Source organism: Rhincodon typus, chromosome 2 (genome assembly GCF_021869965.1).
Source record: "Rhincodon typus isolate 14 chromosome 2, sRhiTyp1.1, whole genome shotgun sequence".
NCBI lineage: Eukaryota > Metazoa > Chordata > Chondrichthyes > Orectolobiformes > Rhincodontidae > Rhincodon > Rhincodon typus.
This window is the reverse complement of record NC_063333.1, coordinates 107,755,693-107,783,202: the sequence shown is the minus strand read 5'-3', so window position 1 is coordinate 107,783,202 and position 27,510 is coordinate 107,755,693. Positions and strand designations below refer to the sequence as shown.

General features: G+C 40.7%; 1 protein-coding gene across 11 annotated transcripts in view; it reads right to left on the bottom strand.

Moving 5' to 3' along the window:
- Positions 1-18,593: 18,593 nt before the first annotated feature.
- Positions 18,594-27,510, bottom strand: part of LOC109919363 — a 62,443-nt gene continuing 53,526 nt past the window's right edge. For all 11 annotated transcript variants that reach the window (XM_048609638.1, XM_048609658.1, XM_048609652.1 and 8 more), the window contains 2 exons: positions 27,096-27,365; positions 18,594-19,161 (listed from right to left, as the gene is read on the bottom strand). In XM_048609638.1, the coding sequence (XP_048465595.1) occupies positions 18,967-19,161; positions 27,096-27,365 (465 nt within the window). In that variant the 3' untranslated portion in view covers positions 18,594-18,966. The remainder of the gene's footprint in view (positions 19,162-27,095; positions 27,366-27,510) is intronic.

The following is a 27,510-nucleotide window of genomic DNA, read 5'->3' as shown; positions in this document are numbered from 1 at the left end:
CACCACCGATGTCAGGTTCATTGGTCTATAGTTCCCTGGCTTTTTCTTACCACCTTTCTTAAATAGTGGCACCACATTAGCCAAACTCCAGTCTTCTAGCACCTCACCTATGGCTATTGATGATTAAATATCTCAGCAAGGGGACCAGTAATCACTTCCCTCGCTTCCCACAGAGTTCTAGGATACACCTGGTCAGGTCCCGGGGATTTATCCACTTTGTGTGTTTAAGACGTCCAGCAACTCGTCCCCTGTAATATGGACATTTTTCAAGGTATTGCTATTTATTTCCCCACATTATATATCTTCCATTTCCTTCTCCACAGTAAATACTGATGCAAAATACTCATTTAGTATCTCCCCCATATCCTGCGGTTCCTCACATAGGCAGCCTTGCTGATCTTTAAAGGACCCTGTTCTCTCCCTAGTTACCCTTTTGTCCTAAATGTATTTATAAATCCCTTCGGATTCTCTTTAACCCTATTTGCCAAGACTATCTCATGTCCCCTTTTTGCCCTTCTGATTTCCCTTTTAAGTATACTCCTGTTGTCTTTAAACTCTAAGAATTCACTCGATCTCTGCAGTCTATACCTGACATGTGCGTCCTTCTTTTTCTTGACCAAAACCTTAATTTCTCCAGTCATCCAGCATTCCCTACACCTACCCGTCTTGCTATTCATACGAACAGCAACATACTGTCCCTGGACTCTGGTTATCTCATTTTTGAAGGATTCCCATTTTCCAGCCATCCCTTTACCTCCAAGCATCCTCCACCAATCAACTTTTGAAAGGTCTTGCTTAATACCATCAAAATTGGCCTGCGTGCAATTAAGTATTTAAACTTTTAGAGCTGGTTTATCCTTTTCCATCACTATTTTAAAACTGATAGAACTTTGGTCGTTGGCTCCAAAATGCCTCCACTGACACCTCAGTCTCCTGCTTTGTCTTATTTCCCAAGAGTTGGAAAAGTTTTGCACCTTCCCTAGTAGGTACATCTACATATTGAATCAGAAAATTTTCGTGTACACACTTAAATCCTCTCCATCCAAGCTTTTAACATTATGGTCTATGTTTGAAAAGTTAAAATACCCTACCATTACCAAATAACTGAGATCTCCTCACAAATTTGTTTCTCAATTTCCCACTAACTATTGGGGGCAGGGAGTCAAAATTCAATCCCAATAAGGTGATCATCCCTTTCTTATTTCTCAGTTCCACCTAAATAACTTCCCTGGACATATTCCCAGGAACATCCTCCCGAGGTACAGCCATAAATGTTATCCCTAATCAAAACATCACACCCCCTCCTCTCTTGCCCCCCACTTCCTATCCTTCCTATAGCATCTATATTCTGGAACATTAAGGTGCCAGTCCTGTCCATCCCTGAACCATGTGTCTGTAATTGCTATGATATCCCAGTCCCATGTTCCCAACCATGCCATGAGTTCATCTGCCATACTGTTTAGGATTCTTATATTGAAATAAATGCAGTTTAATTTGTCAGTCCAACTTCGTACTCTACAGCCTACAGCCTTCCAGACTCAATATTGAGTCTCAATATTCATTCTCTGCTTTGTTCCTGCCTGCCCTGTTTGATTTGCTCCTTTCCCCAACTGTTTGGATTGGCAGAAATGTGTCTACATATATGTTCTTCTATCTCCCTCTTAATATTTGGGGAAATGTAGCCGTGTGAGTACCCCTTTTTGTATTCCTAAACTCAACCTATAAAGCCTCATTTGTTAACCCATTTAGTATATCATGCCTTCTTACAAATGTAATTGATTCTTTAAACAATACTACTACCCTGCCTCCTTTTTCATCACCCACTCTATCTTGCCTAAAAATGCTACATACAGGGATATTGAGCTGCCACAATTTTCCCCTCCTTTAGCCAGGTTTCCGTTATAGCAACAACATTGCAGTACAATGTGTCTATCTGTGCCCTTAGTTCATCTGCCTTGTTTGTAATACTGTGACCTATAAGAACGTGATTTTGGTGAAAAGCTGTCAGATGTGTATATTCTCCTCATCGTGGTGAAGGTCAATGAGCTGATGGTGAGCTGCTGAGTGTCCTAGCTCCTTTTATGTTTTGGCAGATGTGTGTGAGGCAATAGCAATGTGGTGCCAGTAGTGTAACACTGATCACTGCAATGAAGTGATGGATGTTAATTGCACAAGATACCTGATGGAGATGCATGGCACCTAGTCTGGTTTATGACAGTGCTGTGCAATAATAGGCTTGGAATGCTAATTCACAGTCATGGGGACATGAAGCATTGAATAGATGGTGGTACATACCCTGCCAGTGATAGCATCCCCTTGTGACAGTGGATGAAGTCTCTCTTCCACAGTCACCTCAAGTCCAGGCTTTCTTGGTCATTTGGGCTGGCCTCTTGGTGCCTGTCCTTCTTTGTAGGAGAATATCTAGGGAGGTGTTGCAAATGTTAGTTGTGTGTTGAATGCACTTGTTACATCTGATAGAAAAAAGTATTAATACAAAAAATGTCACCACAAATATCCCAATTACATAGTCACTTATACAGCCAAAGTAAATTCCTAGCTGTAATTGGGACAGTCCAGTTTTCCTTCTTTTCATGGGACATGAAGGTTGCTGGCAACACCAGCCTTCATCGCCTACCTTTAATTGCACTTTACAGTTCACATCTTCAGAGGAACTTTTAAAACATTGAGATGAAACAGGCATCATTATAGTGTGTCTCTCCAAGTTCACTTGTGCAGTGCTGAAAGACTTACAAAACAAAATAATATAAAACTTTAAGTAGAATTTGTTTAAATAAAATCACTGGTCAGCTTAACATACATTTTTGATTTGTAGCAAAAACAGATTTGCCAAAACATTTCATATAGCACATGACCATCAAATATGGCTATGAATATTTGATGGTTCAGTTCACTGATAAACACCAGACATTCAAGCAGCCTGCACAAACTAGTTAAAATTATTTGATCACATGTTGTCATATCACTTGCTTAATTTTTCAGCACTCATTCTGAAGCTTATGATTAGGAGAAGGATTACTGGATCTCCCACAGAGACTTGATGATGCAAGTAAGAAGCAGCAGTTTGTCATTTACAAGATCTTATTGAGTCAATATCAACAGTCTGTTGACTGCTTTTTGCTACTAGAGACGTGCAGCAGATTTTCAAGAAAAGTAGCTTATGTATTCATTCGATTATTTAGCAAGAGGTTAACAGCAGGAATAAGATGTAGAGCTAGAGAAAGAGATCAAATACTTCATTTCTGTGGAAGAATACATAGCTTTTCTTTGAGTCTATTGCATAGTGATATTGAGATGGTGCCATTTTACATAATTTTAATTTGAAGATCAGGGAGGTTTCTAACTAATGCAGAACCACTCCTATTCTAAACCAATATTCAAATTTTTTAACTGATAAAGTGAAACATTTGAGATAATCATGTCACTTCAAGTTTTTTTTTAAAATAATTATGTCAGCTACATGCCATTTTAGTGAACACAGTTTTGACATTTTTCAGCATAGTTTTAGAATTTTTGTTTAAAGTGCCACATATTGAAGTAAATCTTTTTCCAGTGCTGTATTTCCCTGATTTAGGGACACATAATGCTGTTAGGAAAGGAGTTTCAGGATTTTAACTCAGTGACAATGAAGGAGCCGCAATGTATCTTCAATTCAGGAAGGTGTGATAGACAGCAACTTGTTGGCGCTGGTGTTTCCGTAATTCAGCTGCCCTTAACATTTTAGGTAGAGGTGGACATCACCAATGGCATAGATCGGACCTTGGAAGATGTATGGAAGGAAGTTTGCTGAGTTACTGCAGTGCATCTTGTAGGGAGTACACACTGCTGCCAATTTGCACTGGTAGTTGAGCGAGTGAGGTGGTAGATGTGATGCAAATCAAACCGGCTGCTTTCTCTTGGATGATGTCGAGCTTGAGTGCTGTTGGAGCTGCAGTCATCCAGGTATAGAGAGCATTCCATTACACACCCATCGTGTATCTTGTAGATGACGGACAGGCACTGGGAAGACAGACGAGTTATCGGCCACACAACGTCTAGCTGCTAAATTGCTCTTGTAGGCACACTATTTTTATGCAGGTTCAGTTCCTGGTCAATGAATGTTTGTAGGGAGCAATGGTAATGATATTGATTGTTCAGGAGCAATGGTTAAATTCCCTTACTTGGAACAGTCATTGTGCGGCACTTATGTGACATGCAAATTACTTGGTACTTATCAGCCCAAGCCTGAATGTTTTTGACTTGTGCTGAAAGGCCAAGTAGATGTTCTGTCTTGTTCTAGTCCTGCGATCTCCAGCATTACCAAAACCAGTCATCAGCCAGTTTGATCACTCTACAAAGCTTCAAGAAATGGTTGAATGCACTGGATGTAGCAAAGGCCATGAACCCCTGACAAATCTGTTGCAGTGCTAACATATTGTTCTCCAGAATTAGCTGATTTTCCAGCCAAGTTGTCCACTACAGCTACAAGACAGGCATTCTGGCATAAAACACAAAAACAACTAGCAGCCCATCAGTCGTCAACAAAATGATAGTGATGTCACTGATACTGCTATAACACAAAGTAGTATGCACATTGGTTGAACAGAGCTTGAATAGTACTGACTTTTTCATTTCACACATCAGGGCAGATACAATGACACCAAATTTCATATCATCACAGAAATTTACTCGAAAGGAGCAAAGGGTGTTCACTGCTTGACAAGTCGACTCTCATTGGCCAAGGCATCGAATAAAGAAAACAATGGGGAACCAGAGTTTCCAAGCTCCCCTACACTTTGAAACAGGGAGAATCTTTTGAACATGTTCCTTTAGTTTACAGAAAGTGGTTTCCTACTTCTAACTTAGAACATAGAACATAGAACAGTACAACATAGATGTTGTGCTGAATTTTTACCCTAAACCTAAAGTTTCTCTAACCTCCACTGCAACCTTATACTATCATCCATATGCCTATCTAATAGCCGCTTTAAACCCCTAATGAGGCCAACTCCACTACTCTCTCCGGCAATGCATTCCACGCCCCTACCACTTTGAGTAAAGAACCTACCTCTGACATCTCCCCTATATCTACCTTAAAAACTATGCCCCCTTGTAATAGCTACCTCCACCCTAGGAAAAAGTCTCTGGCTGTCCATTCTATCTATACCTCTGATCATTTTGTACACCTCTATCAAGTCACCTCTCATCCTTCGTCTTTCTAAAGAGAAAAGCCTTAGCTCTCTCAACCTTTCCTCGTAAGACCTTCCCTCCATTCCGGGCAACATCCTGGTAAATCTCCTCTGCACCTTTTCCAATGCTTCCACATCTTTCCTGTAATGAGATGACCAGAACTGGACACAATACTCCAGGTGTGGCCAAACCAGGCTTTTGTATAGCTGGAACATAACTGCAAGGCTCTTGAACTCGATCCCTCTATTGATGAAAGCTAACACACTATACGCCTTCTTAACAACTCTATCCACCTGGGTGGCAGCTTTCAGGGAACTGTGGACATGAACTCCAAGATCCCTCTGCTCGTCCACACTGCCAAGAATCTTTCCATTAACCCTATATTCTGCTTTCAAGTTTCTCCTTCCAAAATGAATCACCTCACACTTTTCAGGGTTAAACTCCATCTGCCACTTCTCAGCCCAGCTCTGCATCTTATTAATGTCCCTTTGTAACCTAGAACAGCCCTCCACACTATCCACAACTCGACCCACCTTCGTATCGTCCCCGAACTTACTAATCCACCCTTCCACTCCTACATCCAAATCATTTACAAAAATCACAAACAGAAGAGGACCCAGAACAGATCCTTGTGGTACACCACTTGTAACTGAGCATCATGTTGAATATCTTCCGTCCACTACCATCCTTTGTCTTCTAAGGGTCAGCCAATTCTGAATCCAATCTGCTACATTTCCCCCTATCCCATGCCTCCATACTTTCTGCATGAGTCTACCATGGGGAACCTTATCAAACGCCTTACTTAAATCCATGTATACCACATCCATTGCTCTACCTTCATCCAAGTGTTTGGTCACCTCTTCAAAGAATTCAATAAGGTTTGTGAGGCATGATTTACCCCTCACAAATCCATGCTGACTATCACGAATCAAACTGTGCCTATCCAAGTGATCATAAATCCTATCTCTCAGAGCCCTTTCCAATAATTTGTCAAGTATTGAAGTAAGTAAGACTAACTGGCCTGTAATTTCCGGGGTTATCCCTATTCCCTTTTTTGAACAAAGGAATGATGTTTGCTACTCTCCAATCTTCCGGCACTATACCCATGGACAGTGAGGACAAAAAGATTATTGCCAAAGGCCCTGTGATCTCTTCCCTCACTTCCCATAGAATCCTTGGATAAATCCCATCAGGCCCGGGGGATTTATCTGTGTTCCTCAAAATTCCTAGTACATCTTTCTTACTAACATTCACCTCCTCTAGCCTACCAGCCTGTTTCACACTGTCCTCCCCTACAACTACAACTTGTATCCCTCGATAGCCTTTTCCGATCGTTCTTTCCTAAACCTTATATAAGCATCCTTCTACCTCTTAACCAGTCGTTCGACCTCTCTTGAGAACCAAGGCTCCCTCACTCGACTGAATCTTCCCTACCTGTTAGGGACAAACATATCGATCACGCGCTGCATGAATTCCTTAAATAATCTCCACATTTCTGTCGTGCTCTTCCCTGACAGCATCCGTTCCCATTTTATGTTACCCAGTTCTTGCCTAACAGAATTATAATTACCCTTCCCCCAATTATAAACCTTACCCTGCTGAATGTACTTATCCTTTTCCATGACAATTGTAAAAGTAACAGAGTTATGATTGCTACCGCTAAAATGCTCTCCTACCAACAGGTCTAACACTAGGCCTGGTTCATTGCCAAGCACCAAATCCAAAGTGGCCTCTCCTTGTGTTGGTCTATCTACATACTGTGTCAGGAATCCTTCCTGAACGCACTGGACAAAATCCACTCCATCTACAATTTCCAATCAATATTTGGAAAGTTGAAGTCACCCATGACTACAACCCTGTGACTTCTGCACTTTTCCAGTATCTGCCTCCCAATCGCTCCTCCACTTCTCTGCAACTATTAGGGGGTCTATAAAAAAACCCTAACAAAGTGACTGCTCCTTTCTTGTTCCTGACCTCAACCCAAACTGACTCTGTAGACATCATTCTCGAACTGCCTTTCAGTAGCTGCTATACTAGCCCTCACTAGCAATGCCACTCCGCCGCCTCTTTTACCACCCTCCCTATTTCTTTTAGGGCATCTAAATCCTGGAACTTCCAACAACTATTCATGTCCCTGAGTTACCCAAGTTTCTGTAATGGCCACATAAGAGGTATAGACAGGGTGGATAGCAAGAAGCTTTTTCCCCCAGAGTGGAGGACTCAATTACTAGGGGTCACGATTTCAAGGCGAGAGAGGAAATGTTTAAAGGAGATATGCATGGAAAGTTCTTTACGCAGAGGGTGGTGGGTGCCTGGAACATGTTGCCAGTGGAGGTGGTAGAGGCGGGCATGATAGCGTCATTTAAGATGTATCTAGACAGATACATGAATGGGCAGAGAGCAGAGGAATACAGATCCTTGGAAAATAGGCAACAAGTTTAGATAGAGGATCTGGATCAGCGCAGGCTTGGAGAGCTGAAGGGCCTGCTCCTGTGCTGTAATTTTCTTTGCTCTTTGTTCTTTTGTTCAAGTGCAAGATGTTTTACTCTGGTCTGTATTCTGCCCACTGCATAGTTTTAAGGTCCTACCACATCTAATCTTAAAGGATAATGAATGATTGTTTAACTGCTGTCTCACAGCACCAGGTACCCAGGTTTGATTCCAACCTAGGGCGACTGTCCATGTGAAGTTTGCATGTTCTGCATGGGTTTCTGCCAGGTGCTCAGGTTTCCTCCCACAGTCCAAAGATGTGCAAGTTTGGTGGATTAGCCATGCTGAATTACCCATAGTGTTCAGGGACGTGTAGGTTAAGTGCATCAGCCATGGAAGTTGCAAGGTTACAGAGATAGGGTGTGGGTGGAATGCCCTGTTGGGCCAAAATGGCCTGTTCCACACTGTGGGGATTCTGTACATAAGGTTTCACAATTGCACATATGAACAATGATGGGCGAGCCCAGTATGTCAGTGCATTAGACAAGGCTGGTTCATTTGCAACCATCATAAGCCAGGGGGAAGCCTCTTTCTGAGATCCACATATCACAAATGCCAGTCACTTCTTGACAATTTACTTTAAAAATATAAAGAAACATTAGAAATGTATTTTATCTTGACTGACATGCTTTGATCTCCAGTAATTTGTTTTGTCATAACAGACTCCTTCACTGTACAGTACTTCAAGTTCTCCTTTTTAAAAGACAATGAAATTATAACTGAACAAACTAATTGTATTCCAGCCTTTAGAGTGACAATCAAATAGTCAAAATTAGAATTTTAATTTCGCTCATTACCTGCAATAATTGACAATTTCAGGTTTTAATGCTGCATTGGAACATGTGGATTTGGTTCTAGGAGATTTTAGGTCTCTCTACAACATCCATAATAAATGCATAGTCCTATAATTCAAAGTTTCGTACAAAAACATTTAAGACCTTTACCTATTTAGAATGAAATTGATTTCCTTGAACGAGACATTGTAAATCTGTTTAATACATCTGTTACATACTAGATGTCAAAAAATTGACTTAAAAACAAGCCAGATTAGTTTTTTTAAAGATTTGAATGCTTATTTGATTAAATAATTACCTGGCTTAACTGAAGGTAAATATAATGCACTATTCTCTCTAACTGCTGTACCATTATTGGTAATAATATATTTTTCATTCCATTTCCAAGAACCACAATTAAAATTCACCTCTAAGAAGCTTGACTTTACTTAAGTTTCAATGCTTGTTAATCTGAATCCAATAGTTTTAAAATGCAAAAATCCATTAATTGGCACCAGAATCAGCCATGTTATTAAATATAGACAGCTAGGAAATATCTCACACTCTAAGATGAAGTTAATTCAGTCATAAGACAGTACAGAAGGTCCCTGATTTACAAACGGTCAACTTGATGAGGAACGTGATGCCGTACAAAGTCGTAATTTCAAAGATCTGGCATACGAAAGGCTACTTAATATTACACTGCACTATATTCAAACTTGCACTCAAATCCACTTGCAAATGGATTCCAGAACTGAACCCATTCATAGCCCAGGAACTGCACGTAGCAGTTGGCTAATAGAGAGTAATTTACGGTCTTTTGAAAAATGGATCTATTTTGACTGCCTCACAACATGCTGACAGCAGGAATCAGTTCAATGATGCACAGATAAGGTGAATAGCCAAGGTCTTTTCCCTAGGATAGGAGAGTCTAAAACCAGAGGGCATAAGTTTAAGGTGAGACAAGAAAGATTTAAAAGGGACGACTTTTCACACACAGGGTGGTGCGTATATGGAACGATAGCCAGAGGAAGTGGTGGAGGCAGGTACAATTACAACATTTAAAAGACAGGTACATGAATAGGAAAGGTTTAGAGAAATATAGGTCAAGTGTAAGCAAATGGGACTAATTTAGTTTGGGAAAGTTGCTTGGTATGGTCAAGTTGAACCGAAAGATCTGTTTCTGTACTCTATGACTTTATTCAATGGCATTCCGTGGCTGAATTCTCCCAACATCAACACGCTTAGCTGTTACCATTGACCAGAAACAGCCCGATGCCTGTGTTATCCATAGCTCAGTGGCAGCATAATTGCCTCTAAGTCATAAGGGTCTGAGCTGAAGTTTCTTAAGACCAATACCAATGCAGTACAAAGTGTGCATTGTACTGCAAAAGGTGCTGTCTTTATGACAAGTCACTAAATGGCCCCATTTGCCTCTTTAGTTGGATGATACTATTTTATAAAGAGCAGGGACTTGTACGCAGTGACCCGACCATTACTTTCTCTTGAAACAAAATTATGAAATAAAGTTTATCCAGTCATTATCACAGACTCGCAACCTTTGATATTGTGTCTATGGTTTCACCTTGAACAGTGGAGTAAACCTGCTCTGGCTTCTAGTCCGCCAAGGTTCCTAGGAAACCTTCCAAACATTAGCAAATTTAGCTAAAAGAAAGCCAAAGAAATGACTGCTACAATCTGTCTAAATCAGGCTCACCCTTTAGAAGTCTGCCTTTTCTTCCACCCCAGTAGCTGCTAGTTTGTCAAAGAATCCACCTCCATATCAATCAATTTATGAACATTGTACATCATTTGACTTTCCCCTAGGGTTGGGTGGGTTCATGAATCAGAAATCATACTGGCCTACTTCCTCAGAAAATCCATCCTGAAGGGATAGAGATAGGATAGGTTTATTGAAAAAAAAATGACAGATAGAACAAATTGCGAGGTCATTCATTGGGACAGGAAGAATAGAAGAACAGAGAGATTGCAAGATATTGAGGTACTTGAAACACAATAATTCAACATTCAAATACAGTGAATAGTTAGCAAAGTAAATTTATGTCTTATTTGCAGGGGGATGAAAGTTAAAAATAGGGAAGTCTTACTACAATTGAACAGGACACTAGTGAAATCAAACGTAGAATACTGTTGTTTACAATTTTGCTCTTCTTTAAAGAGCTATATACTTTGTACCCTAGGACTTTTGTGGACTTGAGATTTTTATTACCAAACAGTCACAGATTTAATTTGTAGATGGCTGAGCTGACACAGCTAATTTGACGTTGGATCACCTCAAAAATGCCGGACTTTTGACGGAGGTGGCTCCCAAGGTTTGAGAAGTGCTCAATATATTAAAGAGTTGTGTGTGTGGGAGATGGAATATTTAGCTGACTGGGGATAGGTAAATAAACGTTGCTGCGACAAAACTCCAGGGAAGGCTGAGTCTCTTCTGTGTAGAATTAGAGATCAAGAATAGCTTGCAAACTAGCTCATGTATGTCGTTGGGGGTCAGTTTACTTTTGGTAAAGCTAAATTGACTCACCTGTGCTGCTGGCAGACCCAGACACATGAGCAACACTTAAGGGTAGTATTGAAATTATATCAGCAATGGTCTGTCTTCTGGGCTCAAATGGAGGACCTTTGAAGAAGATGCTACTAAGGGTAACACTGTTTACTGTATACTTCCCTCCTGCATTAGACCTACTAAAATGCATCACCTCACATTTGTTCGGATTAAACTCCATCTGCCATTTCTCCACCTAAGTCTCTAGCCCATCTATATCCTGCTTTGTATCCTCCTCTTTATCGGCAGCTCCCCAATCTATGTGTCATCTACAAACTTACTTGACAGGCCACCGACATGTAAATAATTTGGAGGAGATTGTATTACAAACAACAAGGGTCCCAGCACTGATCCTTGCAGAATACCACAAGCTCCAGATCTCTAACCTGAAAAACACCCTTCCACAGCCATTCTCTAAGTTAGTTCTGTATACACTTTACTAGTTCACCACGGATCCCAAGTGCCTTCACCTTTTGTATCATGAAAGCCTGCCATAAGGGATCTTGTCAAAGTCCTTGCTAGAGTCCCCATAAACAACATCCATTGCTCTGTCCTCATCAAACATCTTTGTCACTTCATCAAAAAACTCAATCAAGTTTGTGAGACACGATCCTCCCTGCACAGAGCCATGCTGCCTGTTGGTAATAAGTCCATATTTTTCCAAATTTGAGTAAATCCTATCCCTAAAAACATATCTATTAATTTCCCCGCTACCAATTAAGAAGCCTAGTTGTACTTAAAATTGATAAGTCATAAGATCTGGGAAGCTAGCTCATAAATTGCAGAGACACAGGACATGATCTTCCAAATTTCCTAAGAACAGCAACCGTTACACCATTTTTTGAAAAGAAGTGTAAGGATAAGTTCAACACTTTATGCCAGTCAATTTAACCTTGGCAAGGGAACATATTTTGAAATTATAAGCAGAGGACAAAATGACCAGTCATTTGGACATATGCACATGAATTAAAGAAAGCCAGAAAACAAAAGGGCAAATTGTTTTAAACTTACTTAAGTTTTGTGATGGGTTGAGAAAGCAGTGAGGGTAATGCAATAAATACAGTGTACATGGACTTGTAAAGGGCTATAACGCGTCACAGGCTTGTCGGTACCTAATTGGTCTCTCTGATACTTTTATCATTCTTTCAAATACTGTTAGAGAAGATTTTGAATTCCTTCAGATGTTAGCTGACATATCATCTTATACCTCTCTGCTTCCTTTATTTTCTTTTTTCACATCCCTTCTGAGCTTTCGATGTTCAGATTGGTTCTCATTTGTGTTATCAACCTGAAATTTATTATTTGCCCCGCTTTTCTGCTTCATCTTAATCTCTACTTCTCAACCAGGTTGCAATAATGATTCCAGGGACAAAGATCTTCAGAAACATGACTAGATTTAAGAAGCTGAGGCTAACCTTCTTGGAGACTGTTGAAAGGACATATTTTAGGAAGTTTTCAATATTCCAAAGGGTCTGGAGAGAGTAAATAAGGATAAATTGTTCCCAGTGGCAAAAAGATTGAGAACCAGAGGACACTAATTTTTGGTCAATTTCTTTTTACAACAGAAAAAGTTAGGATTTCTTGAAAGGTATTTGACAGGCAAGGAACAGAAGGATATGGACAGTGTAGAGGCAAAAGGATTTTAGTTTAGAAAGGTATCATGTGTTGGCACAGCGTTGGCGAGCCAAAGGGCCTGGTCCTGTGTTGTCTTTTTTTTCTTTGATTTGTAGCAAAATGAATGGAAGGCTGCTGGAATCAACTTTAACTGTGGCTTCAAAAGGAAACTGGGTAATTATCCAAACAGAAAAAATTGCAGGTTTACAGGGAAAAGGTGGATGAGTGAGACTTGATCAGACATTCTTGCCAGGAGCTAGCACTGATGTGACTAGCCGAATGCCCCTGCTCTGTGCTATAACCATTCTATGATTCTGTGGGAACAGCTAAATCACAATTTGTAAATGGGGTGTAGCGACAGGGGAAATGTAGTGGTATTGAGCTTATATGAAATTTGGCAATCTTTCACTTCCAATTATGTAAACAACAAGTTGAATTCAAATATTAATCACATGATATTTCCCATGCTTTTTCCACTGTGTACAAGTATCAGCATTATCTTTCTCCACTCTCAAGTCTCCCAAATGATACATCAATTGATTGGAGACACATTAGTTTTGATTAGCAACCTTTACTCAGCATTAATTTATATCTGATTAATAGCACCAATGTCTTCTGATAGATGTACCAGGATGTTGCCTGGTATGGTGGGTATTAGCTATGAGGAGAGGTTGGAGAAACTTGGGTTGTTCGCACTGGAACGACAGAGGTTGAGGGGTGACCTGATAGAGGTCTACAAGATTATGAAGGGCATGGACAGAGTGGACAGTCAGAAGCTTTTTCCCAGGGTGGAAGAGTCGGTTACTAGGGTGCATAGGTTTAAGGTGCGAGGGGCAAGGTTTAAAGGTGATTTACGAGGCAAGTGGTTTTTTTTTTAAACAGAGGGTGGCGGGTGCCTGGAACTCGCTGCTGTGGGAGGTAGTGGAGGCAGATACGATAGTGACTTTTAAAGGGCGTCTTGACAAATACGTGAATAGGATTGGAATAGAGGGATATAGTCCCCGGAAGGGTAGGGGGTTTTAGTTGTGACGGGCAGCATGTCGGTGCAGGCTTGGAAAGCCAATGGGCCTGTTCCTGTGCTGTAATTTTTTTTGTTCTTTTTTCTTTGTAATAGCTGTTAAGTAATTGAATATTCACAACACAGGTAACTCGGCTGAGTCCTATTCATCTGAAAAAGCAGGTAACTGATGGATATCCTCCCTGTATTTAAAGTCATACTCATTTCTACCATTTTCAGTCAAATGCGATAAAATGCTTTGACATAATGAGAGATGGGGCTGAATTTTCACATCTTCTCCATCACCAACACTTTACACCAGGTCTGGAATAGAGATTATGGGGTTAAAATTGCTGGTATAATCAGACATATCAATTTGAGGACAGTGTGCAGGCAGTTAGGAGCCTCTGGACAAGGGTTCTGCAATCTCCATTTTTTCTAAATTAGATCTTGTTGACATGCCCTTTAGTTCCAGTCTGTATTTAGTACTGCAGCCTGTGCTTCTCTGAAACTGGAAGACTTCAGATTGCCTCTTAAACAGCCTCAAGATTTCACCCATCATCCCCATACAGGGAACTTATCCAACATCAATTAAAGGCTCACCCACATGAACATTTCAAGTTAAAACAAACACCAATTCCCCTACCCTGCTCCTCTTGCCACAGAGGCAAAAATACACAATGCAAATTTCCTAGGGTCCCACCTGGATCTATATTTTCTCAAGTTGGTTGACTGATTTTGCTTCTTTATCCAATATTTTTAATTATTGTTCTTTATTTTATTAACATTATCTTCCTGTTTGGTCTGGTTTCCTCATGTAACTTAGATACAGCAACATAATTCCTTCAGCCAAATACTTAGCCATTCACTCAGTTTATTCTGAATCCATACAGCTTTCAAAATTCAGTAGTCTTTCACATGAAACTTTGTCAAGTGTGTGCTGAAAATCTTGATGGACAATGCTGGAACATGTTCTGCTGTTAATGTAGATTGATCAGTTTCTAAAAAGATCAAGTCAACTAGATTGATAAGGCAGGAACTGTCCTTTTGAATCCATGCTCAATGTGAACTGAACACTTACCAGAGATAGTAGGAACTGCAGATGCTGGAGAATCCGAGATAACAAGGTGTAGAGCTGGATGAACACAGCAGGCCAAGCAGCATCAGAGGAGCAGGAAAGCTGACGTTTCGGGCCTAGACCCTTCTTCAGAAATGGGGGAGGGGAAGGGGATTCTGAAATAAATAGGGAGAGAAGGGGAGGCGGATAGAAGATGGATAAAGGAGAAGATAGGTGGAGAGGAGACAGACAGGTCAAAGAGGCGGGGGTAGAGCCAGTAAAGGTGAGTGTAGGTGGGGAGTTAGGTCAATCCAGGGAGGACAGACAGGTCAAGGGAGTGGGATGAGGCTACTAGGTAGGAGATGGGGGTGGGGCTCGAGGTGGGAGGAGGGGATAGGTGGGAGGAAGGACAGGTTAGGGAGGAGGGAACAAGCTGGTCTTGCTTTGGGATGCACTTGGGGGAGGGGAGATTTTGAAGCTTGTGAAGTCCACATTGATACCATTGGGCTGCAGGGTTACCTGGTTACCTGGTGAACACTTACCACCCTCGTACTATCACTGGTTTCCACTTAGATGATTTTGACTATAATTCTGAGGATAGGATTTTCCCATTTCTCAAGCACCATGGGCAATGGTGAGAAAATTGGGAAAATACAAGAAGAAAACTATCACATTTCCAGCATTGAGAATTTTTTTCCTGATTCTCCGTTCAAGATGTAAACACAGTTCCAAATCTCACTGATGAGCAGTAACTACCTTATTTTTGTGTATCTACATCATATTAACAGCTAATCTGGTCTCATTTCTATGAAGTTCCCAATTCTCCTCTTTCCCAGAGAAACTAGACATTGCTAATTCCTAACTTGAAAGAGGTTATCTGGTGCCAAAGCTCACCACTTGCTTCTCTAGCCCTTCTTCCAGCTCCATCATCACTACCATTTCCCCACATCTTCCATGGTCATCATCCTCTTCAACCTTCTATCCATGCAAGTCAGCATCGTCAAACGACCAGCCTCCCAATCATTATGCTTGCAACCAAGTGGAACAACACTGACCACTTCAACTCTTCAGGAATTATTTGCAGTTCATAGACAGATGATTTGCATGCTTTGTTCAGGTAATTTTGCACGCAAGGACACGGACACATTACATTCACCTACATACAATGCATTTTATGGTTCTTAGTTTGCTTTCTTAGCATTCAATTTGCACTATGTGCTAAAAACGTACATTAGCATCTAGGCTTGCCAGCCAAAACTTACAGTCTGCCAGCTTCTCCAGTTTAGCAAAGATGGAAATGCATACAGCTCGTCATCACACTATGTCAATGTCATACCTGCAGCATGTGTTAGTGGATTACGCATGAAACACACTGCATGTGCCTCAGTCAAACAACCATGCCTGAAAGTCAAAAGGAGACTAAGTCCTTAGTGGCGTCAGGTGGGAGTATGGTCAGTCAATATGTGCTGTCACAATCAATCAAGGAGCTTGTCAAATCTCAATCCCGGCCATGGTCAGTTAGGTTCTTCAGCCAACCTGAATCCAGGGGCCAGGCCATGCTCAGTTGAAGCTGTGCTCCCAAGTCAATTCAAAAGGGTAGGCCACAATCATTCTGTGCATTGGACTATTAAGCATCAATAGACTCATCAAGAGGCAACCTGTAGAGTCCCAGGCAAAGTAGGATGCTCAATTCAGATGTTGAGGTTTATTGGTCTTGATTGCTGAGGGAATGATGACAGTGAAAAAGGACAATTTGAGGCAGAAGGGTGAGGTCTCATACAGCAGAGATGGAAAACTGTAGAAGAGAGGCTTTGAACAATTGACAATCTCTCTAACCTCAGTATGAAGTGCATGGCCAACAAGGACAAGGCAGCTTGCAAAGCCAAGAGGGTGAATGGGGAACATTAAAAGTAACATAAAGGAGTTGAACACAATTCAGGAGAGGTTATAGATCATTGGGAATGCAGGGGCAGTAATACAAAAGGAAACGTGACGGATGGAATTATTGTTCAACTCAGGCAGAGCCTGCAACTCAAGTTTGTGAAGTTGAAACCTTGCCATCTTCTCACTAAACTCAACTGTGCAATAAAGACAAAATGGTTTCCACTGCGATTTGGTAGAGTTAGTTACTGCTATTATCTTCAGGGGTAGCATGCAATTATTTGCGTGAGAAGATTAACTAGGGACATTTATAAAAATAATGCACTCCTGATTCTGTAACACTACCCATCAACTGTCAAATTGAATTCAGTGGAAATATAATTCTTTTGGCAACTATTACAATTACAGCTATTGCGTCAAGCAATTATGACTATCATGTATTTTGCATCAATTGATTTCGTCACATCAGATGAGCAAAGCCATGCAGATGTACACTTAAAAGCACTGATTTTCATACCTGACACTGATACACAATGCTTCAGAGCTGCCACAGTCTCTCACCTAACTACAACAAGTATGCAAATGACATGGCCTGTGATGTTAGATTAAGATTTATTTTGGGAAGGGATGCTATCACAGCGGCGAAGTGCCTGCATTTAACTCACCCAGCACTGGTGCTTTGGGTCTGCAACATACAACTGCACGTGGTTACAGAGTTCGGTACTCCTTATCAAGGCGTGACATTGTGACATGCAGGCTCTGCATTTGTAAAAAGGCCAAAGTGTGAGGCCATAGACATATCACTTCATTGTGACTAATGTGAGGGGCCAGATATGCTGTTCTATTTTTGACATTACCCACAGATTACCTGATCGCCTCATCTGAGATGGAACCAGCACTCTCAGGACTTTTTTGTGGAATGGCTAAAAATCACATAACAGCAACAATGTTGTCACCAAGCTCAGCAATAACAAGCACATCACATAGCTGCTGCACAGCTTTCGGATGGAAGACTAGCTGAAGAACCCCGAAGGAGGTGGAGGAATTCCAAACGGTAGGAGGGGTTAGTAGCTTGAGGATTAGATGAGTGGGAGCCATTGGGTGAACTGCTACATGCAGTTGTGATATTTGTAGTCTACGAGTCTTGATGAGAACCATGTGCAGTAGCAGAGAGTTTGACTGTGAGGTATCATAGAAAATAATGAAAAAAACTACCCTTTCTCAACAATCTTGTCTGCTATCACCTCCAGGTTTCTATCTGCAAAGCAGAATGCTAGATTCCCTTTGTGAGCCATTTGCTGAGTTCCAATGGTAGAAAACCACAGTACAAAGGTCAGTTCCTGGCTTTCTATGTCTGAAGTGCTCTGGAGCTGGTTTTTAAACATAGTACCAATAGCACAAATGTCACAAATTCCAGGCAATGTTAAGCATTTCCACCAATCTATCCACACGACTGCATGAGGAAAGTTGACAACTGGCATGGCAGACCATCTGTCATGAATCTCACTTAAAAAGCACTTTGCCAAAAAAAGGGATTCAGTCATTCCATTGCAAATGGCGAAATCTGATTATTCCATGTCAGCTCCAGTAAACTATGGTGAACAGAACTGGTAGATGTCTTAGTTAAGTGGGAAACAGTAAATTTGTTCAAAGACTTGCTCTGGCAGGGCTGAAAAGAAAATTAAAACAACGGGCAATTCCAAATAAAAATTCACAGCAGTCATGAATTGATATCAGAACCTTTAACAATGGAAACCAAAAGAACTGCGGATGCTGTAAATCAGGAACCCTCAGTTCTGAGGGTCACCGGACCCGAAACTTTAACTCTGTTTTCTCCTTCACAGATGCTGCCAGACCTGCTGAGATTTTCCAGTAACTTTGTTTTTGATCCTTTAACAATGGAGTTCAGCAAATTGTTAGACATATGTATCACATTAAAGAAAATTTTAGAACAAAGAATGAAAAAAATCTATCAGCTGAAAGAAAAACAAAAATGTTTAAAAATCAAATCATTATGCAATACAATAGTTGTATTTAATCACTAATGTTTATTTACACCATACCCAAGAAACACTTAAAATGGCATTTTCTGACTTCTGTATAGATTTAGTCAATCATTTTACAAAATGTAAATGGATAGCAAAAGTGCATAACAACAAATCTACCATTTTAAATTTATTTTGCTTGCTCCTCTGGCTGACAGGTTCAGACAGTCAACCCCTTTTATTTACAGAAGCTTATTTCTTAAACTTTGAGCCATACATTTTCCAGTTTATGTATTTTCTGCTGCAGTTTCTCCCCCAACAATTAAAAGGTTAAAAAGCAGCACTCTCAGATCAACAGAAGAGTGTAACAATTTATTTCTAGATCAAGGGAATAACATAGTGCAATGAAATTCATCTTATATTTGGGTCACTTGAGCATTCTCCACAGGTACATTATAATGTCTGTCATCCTCAGTTATTAGCGTAACCATTGGCCAGTCCTCTTTATGATCATTAGGATAGAAAGTGACAAACTCATCAGTTCCAAATTTGTATAGCCTGAAAACTCTGATAGTTAACTGTAGGGAGTATCCCAGAAGAAACATTTCAACCTAAAAAAAAACCAGATTATACAGCCATTAATAAGCTTGTTCACTGCTTTACAATGAATAACAAACTATATATAAGTACATAGCCAATCAATTGCTTAATTCTCAAAGCCTTAATTGATCAAAATGTAGCTTCTCGCTGTGCAACATATAGCCAACCTGGAAATTGACTCTCTTTGCTGAGTTGGTACATGCCAAAGTCCAATGGACTTGGTTATGTCAAGTTACAGTGGTTTGCTTAAACAAGGGATTTTTGGAAGGTTCTCTACATTTCTTTTGCCCACAAAATGTGGTCAGTCCAACTATGTTGTGTTTACTTTGCTAACAATCCAGTGCCTGAGTGATTTGAAAGATCAGCAACCTGATGTTTCATATTATGAACCAGTCCTTCTGTACTGCGCAATTATATTTCAATTTAATGTGGTATAAACAGTAGACGAGAAAGCCTTAATCCACTTAACACCTAGAAAATGCATGTAAAATGTTACTCCAAACTAATTTCAATTTGGTAGGATTTTTGATCTGCAATCTACTTCAACATCAAATTTTCATGAACAATTAAGCCTCTTCAAGGATAAACTCACCAAACTGTCTATTTAAACAAAAAGAAACCAAGGCCATATCTGCTTTGACTTGGGGTGATGTTGGGGAACTGATAGAGAGAGGGAGGTTAGGAGCAAACAGAGATGCTTACAATTAACTATTCATTGAGAGAAACAAAATGTTCCAGGGGATTTTGGCACACAATCTAAATAATGGAATAACTTGCTTATTCTATAATGTCCGAGACTTTAATGGTATAAATCGAACCCTGTCCACAATGTTCAGGAATATCTGGACTGTAATCTCTGCTGTGCTGTCCTGTGAATTTAATCACCCCTCCACAGCTTCTTCCCACAAAGCTAAATTAACTCAATAGTGTCATCACCACATATTGTACCAATCAGAAAATCCCATTATCCATGTACTTATTTATACCACCACATAAAAGTGCCTTTCAGCCCATCAAGTTGGTCAAAAACAATCACTTAACTACTCTAATCCCATTTTCCAGCACTTGGCCCAAGGCTTCATACGCCCTGGCATCACAAGTAGACATCAAAATATTTCTTAAATATCAAGAGGGTTTATGCTTCTACCATCCTGACATGGCCTAACCAACATTTTGTACAGTTCCAGCATCACCTCCCTGCTCTTAAACTCTATGTCTTGGCAAATAATGGCAAGTAATCATATTCCTTCTGAACAAATTTATCTACCTCTCCCTATCTTGAGGTACAAGTGCACATGCACACCAAGGTCCTGCTGAATCATCAATGCTTCCCAGGGTCCTACTATTTATCATGTATTCCCTTGCCTTGTTGGTCCCATCCAAGTGCATAATCTCACGATCACCCAGATTGAATTCCATCTGCCACTAATCAACTCATTTCCATCCTTTTGTAATCTAAGGCTAATTTCACCATTTACCATCTCACCAATTTTCATATCATTTGCACACTTACTGATCAACCCTCCTACATTCAAGTCTAACATATCACAAATAGCAAGAGCCCCAACACCCAGCCGTCTGGAAACTCAATGGAAACGGATTTCCTGTTTCCACCATCACCCTCTGCTTCCTGTCACTCAATCAGTCAAATTTCCTTGGATCCCATGGGCTCTTACATAGAATGTACAACTATACAACACATGAATGAGCCCTTTGGCCTGCCATGTTATACCAAACATGACGCCAAGTTAAACCAATCCCTTCAATCTGCCCTTGATCCATATCCCTCCATTCCTTGCATATTCATATGCTTATCATCGGCAGCACAGTGGTTCAGTCGTTAGCACTGCAGCCTCACAGCACCAGGGACCTGGGTTCAATTCCACCCTCGGGCAACCATCTGTGTGGAGTTTCACATTCTCCCTGTGTCTGCGTGGATTTCCTTTGGGTGCTCCGGTTTCCTCCCACAATCCAAAGATGTGCAGGCTAGGTGGATTGGCTATGCTAAATTGCCCAGTGTTCAGGGATGTGTAGATTAGGTGGGTTATAGGGGGATGGGTCTGGGTGGGATGCTCTGATCTAAAAGTCACTTAAGTGCCCCCATCATATCTGCCTCCACCACCACCCCGGCAGCGTGTTCCACACACCTACCGTTCTGTGTAAAAGTCTTGCCCCTCACATCTCCTTTGAACATTCCAACCTCACCTTAAATGCATGCCCGCTAGTTTCAGACATTTCACCTCTGGGAACAAGATTCTGACAATCAACTCTATCTATGCATCTCATAATTTTAATGGATTTCTATGAAGTCTCCCCTCAGCCTCCATGCTCTAGAGAAAACAACCTGAGTTTTTCTAGTCTCGCCTTATAGCTCATACCTTCTAACCCAGGCAGCATCCTGGTAAACCTCTTTTGCACCCTGTCCAAAGCCTCCATATCCTTTCTATATGTGGAATTGAATGCAGAACTCTTAAGTGTGGCCTAACCAACGTCTTATAAAGCTGCAACATGACATTCTGACTCTTGTACTCAATTTCCCGACCGATAAAGGCAAGCATATTTTACCACCCTATCTACTTGTATAGCCACTTTCAGAGAGCAATGGACTTGAACCGCAAGATTCCTCTGTCCATCAATGCTGTTCAGGGTCCTGCCACTAATTGTATACTTTTCCTTAACATTTGATCTCCTAAAGTGCAGCACCTCACACTTACACAGACTAAATTCCATCTGCCATTTCTCCACCCATATATGCAACTGATCTATGTCCCGCTGTATCCTTTGACAACTTTCTACACTATCCACAACGCCATCGATTTTTGTGTCTTCTGCAAATTTACTAACCCACACATCTACATTTTCATCCAAGTCATTTATATATATCACAAACAGCAGAGATCCCAGAACGAATCCCTGTGGAACACCACTAGTTACAGACCTCCAGCCCAAAAGACAACGTTCCACCACTACCCCCTGCCTTCTATGGGCAGGCCAATTCTGAAACCACGCAGCCAAGTCACTGTGGATCTCATGCACCTCAAATCTTTTGGATTTACCTTTGCTATCAGTCTACCATGAAGGACCTTGTCAAAAACCTTACTGAAGTTTAAGTAGACTACGTCAAATGCATTGTCCTCATCTAAACACCTGGTCCCCTCTTTGAAAAATTTAATCAAGTTGGTCAGACATGATCTCCCCTTATCAAACCAATGCTGACTGTTCTTGATTAATTTCTGCCTCTCCAAGTGATTAATTTTGTCCTTCGGAATTGCTTCCAATAGCTTCCCCATCACGGAGATGAAACTGATTGGCATGTAGTTCCCTGTTTTATCCTTTGCTCTCTTCTTGAATAACAGTACCACATTGAATGTCCTCCAGTCCTTTGGTACTTCTGTGGCCACAGAGGAATTGAAAATTCCTCCTTTGCTGTTTCCTGCCTTGCCTCGTCAGCAACCTGGGATGCATTTCATCTGGCCCTGAATATTTATTCACTTTTAAGCATGCCAGACTACTCAGAACCTCCATTGTCACAATGCAAGTGTATTTAAGTATATCACAGTCCTCCCTGATTTCTATATGCACATCCCTTTCATGAGTGAACACCAACACAAATTATTAATTTAAAACCCTACATAATGTCCTCTGGTTCCACGCACAAATTATCACCATGATCCTTATTGGGCCCAACTCTTTCCCTATATCCTTTTATCATTAAACATACATGTAAAATAACTAAGCATTTTCCTTAATTTTACCTGTCAATATCCTTTCATGCACCGTTTTTGTTCTTCAAATTCCCTTTTTAAGTTTCCCTTGTACATTCTATATTCCTCCAGGGCTTCTGCTTTCTGAACCTTCAACATATGCCATAAGCCTCCCTTTTTCTCTTCATCCAATCCTGAACATCCTTCGATATCCAGGTTCAATGGAATTGTTGGGTACCACCCTTTGTCTTTATTGGCACATGCTGGCCCTGTACTCTCCCTATTTCCTTCTTGAATGCATCCCATAGCTCTGACACATAATTCCCCAAAAGTACATGCTCCCAGTTCATTCTGGCCAAATCACATCTTACCTTATTAAAATGGTCCTTCTCCTGGTTTAGAACTTCGAATACAGACCTTTTCCGTAATAATATTGCTCCTCTACTGATACTTCAACAACTTGCCGGCTTCGTTGGCTATAATTAAGTCAAGGTCTGCACACCCTCACTTGTAGGCCTTCTACTTATTAGCTTAAAAAGCTCTCCTGAATGTATTTTAAGAATTCTGCTCCCTCTGAACCTTTCACACTACGGCTATCTCAGTTAAATGTTGGGGATGTTGAAATCCCCCACTATCACTGTGTTATTACTTCTATACTTCATTGAAGTTTGCCTACATATCTGCTCTTTCCTTCCTTTCTGACCGTTAAGGGACCTATAGAAGAATCTCCTACACTCATGGTGGAAAAGCCTTCTAGGTTTTAGTTTAATCCCTCACAAGATGTGGGCATCACAGGCTAGGTCAGCAGTTGTTGGCTATCTTCAACTGTCTTTGAGAAGGTGGAGGTGAGCAGTTTTCTTGAACTGCTGAAATCTACGTGCTGCAGATACACTCACAGTGCTGTTAACAAAGGGAATTGGGAACAGAGGAAGAGGAGAAGGCCATTCAACACCTCAAGGTGTTCCACCATTCAAAGAAACCTTGGTTGATTTGAAGGCCTAACCCCACACACCTACCTTTGACCCATACTCCTTAATATCTTACATAATTTTTTGTTAAGCAATGTCAGATTTAAAATTGACAACTGATGCAGCACTCACTGCAACTGGTGGAAGAGCGTTCCAAACATCTACCACCCTTTTCGTATGAAAGTGCTTCTTAACATTTCTCCTGAATGGTCTGGCCCTAATTCTCAGACAATGCCCCCGGTTTGTAGAATCCCCAATCAGTGGAAATAGTTTATCTTTATCTATCCTGCTTTTTCGCATTAATATCTTGAAGACTTTGACCAGATCATCCCCTTAATCTTCTAAATTCTGGAGCAAACAGGCCTAATTTGTATAATCTCTCCCCATAACTTAACCACAGAAGTCCAGGTATTATTCTTGTAAAGCTATACTGTACTCCATCTAGGGCAAATCATCCTTCTGAATGTATGGTGCCCAGATCTGCTCACAGTACTTCAGATGGGGTCTAACCAAGGTTTTGTATAACTGCAGCGTAACATCTGTGTCCTTATCCTTCAGTCCTCTAAATACAAAGGTCAGTATTCTATTAACTTTCGTGGCTATTTTCTGCACCTGTTCATGGTATTTGAGAATCTATATACCTGAATACCCAAGACTCTTTGAAAACCAACTGTATTTAACTTCATAATGTCTATAAAATACTCTGATCTATCCTTTGTTGGACCAAAACGGATGGCCTCACTCTTACTTACCTTGAACTCCACCTGCCATAGTTTTGCCCATTCACTAGTCAATCAATATCCCTTTGTAATTTTATGCTATCACCCACCCTGCCTACAATGCAACGTAACTTTGTCTCTCTAGAAAATTTGGATATATGAGTTCCTATGTCATTATTAATGAGTGTGAATAATTGAGGCCCTAACACAGAGTTTCAGGATTCTGATGCGGTGACAACGAAGGAACAATACTACAGTTTTAATTTTAGATGGTGTGCAGCTTAGAGGGAACATGCAGGTGGGGGTATCCCAATCTGTCTGTTGCCCATGGTAGAGATAGATGATAGAGATAATGGAACTGGAAGGTGCATTCAAAGGAACATTGCTGAGTTCTTCATTGCATTTTGTACGTAACATACACTGTAGTCACTGCACATCACTAATGCATGGAGTGATGTTTAGACTTGTGGATAAGGTGTCATTGAGAGAGTGCTGCTGAGGCCTGGAGGGTATTGAGCTTCTTCAATGGTGGAGGAGATGCACCCATCCAGATAAGCCAAAAAAATTCCATCCCACTCCTGATTTGACATGGAGCTGAACAGTTTTCAACTCCAGATACTTTAAAATTAAAATCCACAAGTTGCAATGGTGCGATTTGAACCCCTGTAACTTAAGCATTAGAGTGGGCCTTTGGATTACTAGCCCTGTAACACTTCCAGCATACCACCATCTTTCCTGCTGGTAACACGCTTTAGCTCATGTGCACTTAATTCCGTGACCCATGCTTTCAATGGTAAAATTGGGGGAAGAGGTGGGGTTTAAGCTGATCTCCCCAGTCTAATGTCGACTCTACTTTTTTTTTTATGGCAACTGTCAGCATCTAGGACATTAATTTAGTCAATTTCCCTTTTGTTTTCTGGGAGTGGTTTCAAGGCAATTTCGGATATTTCAGTCTAGCCTTGTGACTATTAAACATGGAGTTCTTGGTGCTTTCTACTTCAACACTAGCTGATTAGTAATTTCACAGATGATACACAAATGCAGGTGGTAAATAGTGAGGAGGATAGTCTTAGATTACAGAAGCATACAGACAGGCTGGTCAAAAGGATTGATCAGTGGCAAATGGAATTCAATCCAAATAAGTGTAAGGCAATGCACTTGGGCAGGACAACCAAGGCAAGGGAATACATGATGACGCACCAAATATCACAGAGATCTTGGTGTGCACGTACACCAGTCCCTTAAGGTATCAGGAAAGTGGACAAAGTCATAAGAGGCACGTGGTATACGTGTCTTTATTAGTTAAAGCACAGAGTTTAAGAGCAGGGAGGTTAAGCTGGAACACTGGTCAGACTACAGCTAGAGCGCTATATGCAGTTCTGGAATCGACATTGGAGAGATGCGATAGCACTGGAAAGGGTGCCGAGAAGAATTACCAGGATATTGCCTGGGCTGAAAAATTTCAGTTATGTAGAGAGATTGGATCAACTAAAGTTGTTTTCTTGACAGCAGAATAGATTGAGGGGGGACATGACTGGGATGTATAAAAATTTAAGGGCCACAGATAGAGTAGACAGGAAGAAACTTTTCCCCTTGATGGAAAGATCAATCAGGGGCATAGATTTAAGGAAAGTGGCAGAAGGCTGAGAGGAGATGTGAGGAGAAACATTTTCACCCTGGAAGTGGCTCACTGCCTGAAAGGTGGTAAAGGGAGAAACACTCATAACATCTAAATAGTACTGAGACGTACACTCGTGTAGCCAAGGCACACAAGGCTATAGGCCATGTGCTGGAATGTGGGACTAGAATAGTTTGGTGGTTGCTCTTGACTGGTGCAGATGCAATGGCATTTTTTTATGCTGTAGATCTCAGTGACTCTGATGTTTTATAGCAAACCTTTCTAGTCACTCAGAAAAAATTAATCCCTTGAGAAACAAAGCTTTTCCTCAATCTGTTTTCACTTTTCTGAAGAAGGGTCCCGAACTGAAATGTCAACTTTCCTGCTCCTCTGATGTTGCCTGGACTGCTGTGTTCCTTCAGCTCCACACTGTGTTATCTTTCACTTTTCTTCCTCTTTTGTGTGCTTAAAGTAGGAGGCATAGTATTTTCAAAGACTTGATCCTGCCTGTAGTCACATTCAGGGGGATTATAACAGGGAATTTTCACAAGCAATTAAATGTTAATGCTCAAGTTTGTTTAAATCACAGCAATTAGTAGCAAGGGATCTGCAGTTCTTGAAGAATGACTGCTTACTAGAGGCAACTGCAATTTTCATCAGGATCCTTGGAAAGGAGATGCCAAGTGTCTTCAACCTGACCAAGTTGAAATGTTCTATTCCAAGCTACTGTGCCAACTCCATCTTGCAAAAGCTACATTTAGATTAATATTGTATAGGTGTACCGTCATGAAACAAAAGATAACAAATGAAAGAACTACACAGAAAAGTACCTATGTGATCTGCAGAATAAAATCATTGGGTAATTTTGGACTTATGAAGCACTGCTCCTGGGCTTTGATATTTTATTCCAAGATTTTTAATATTACAATCACTTACCTGATCCAGTCCACCCGTGTAACCAACATGATTCAAATGATTCTTCATGAACTGATAAGGATCAGCAGAAGTATCACGAGCAAATAGCAGCCAACAGAAGAGAGGGATTTCCTTTTCTTGCATTTTATCATTATCGAGTTCAATAGCCTTGGCCAACATGAGAATTTTCACGGCTTCATACAACCTGTATTCTTCCTGGTCATTTTTGAATATCTCTTCGCAAACAGCTTGTCGTTCTTTCACAGAATCTATTTCACATATCTGTATCCACTAGAGGAGAGAGAAAAATACAAATCACAACATATTCATTCTGGTAAAATCAGATGAAATTATGTCATTTCAACTATCTGTGCCCATTTGGAAATAATCTGATGTCATAAAAACTGAAAGAACTGCAGATGCTGTAAATCAGGAA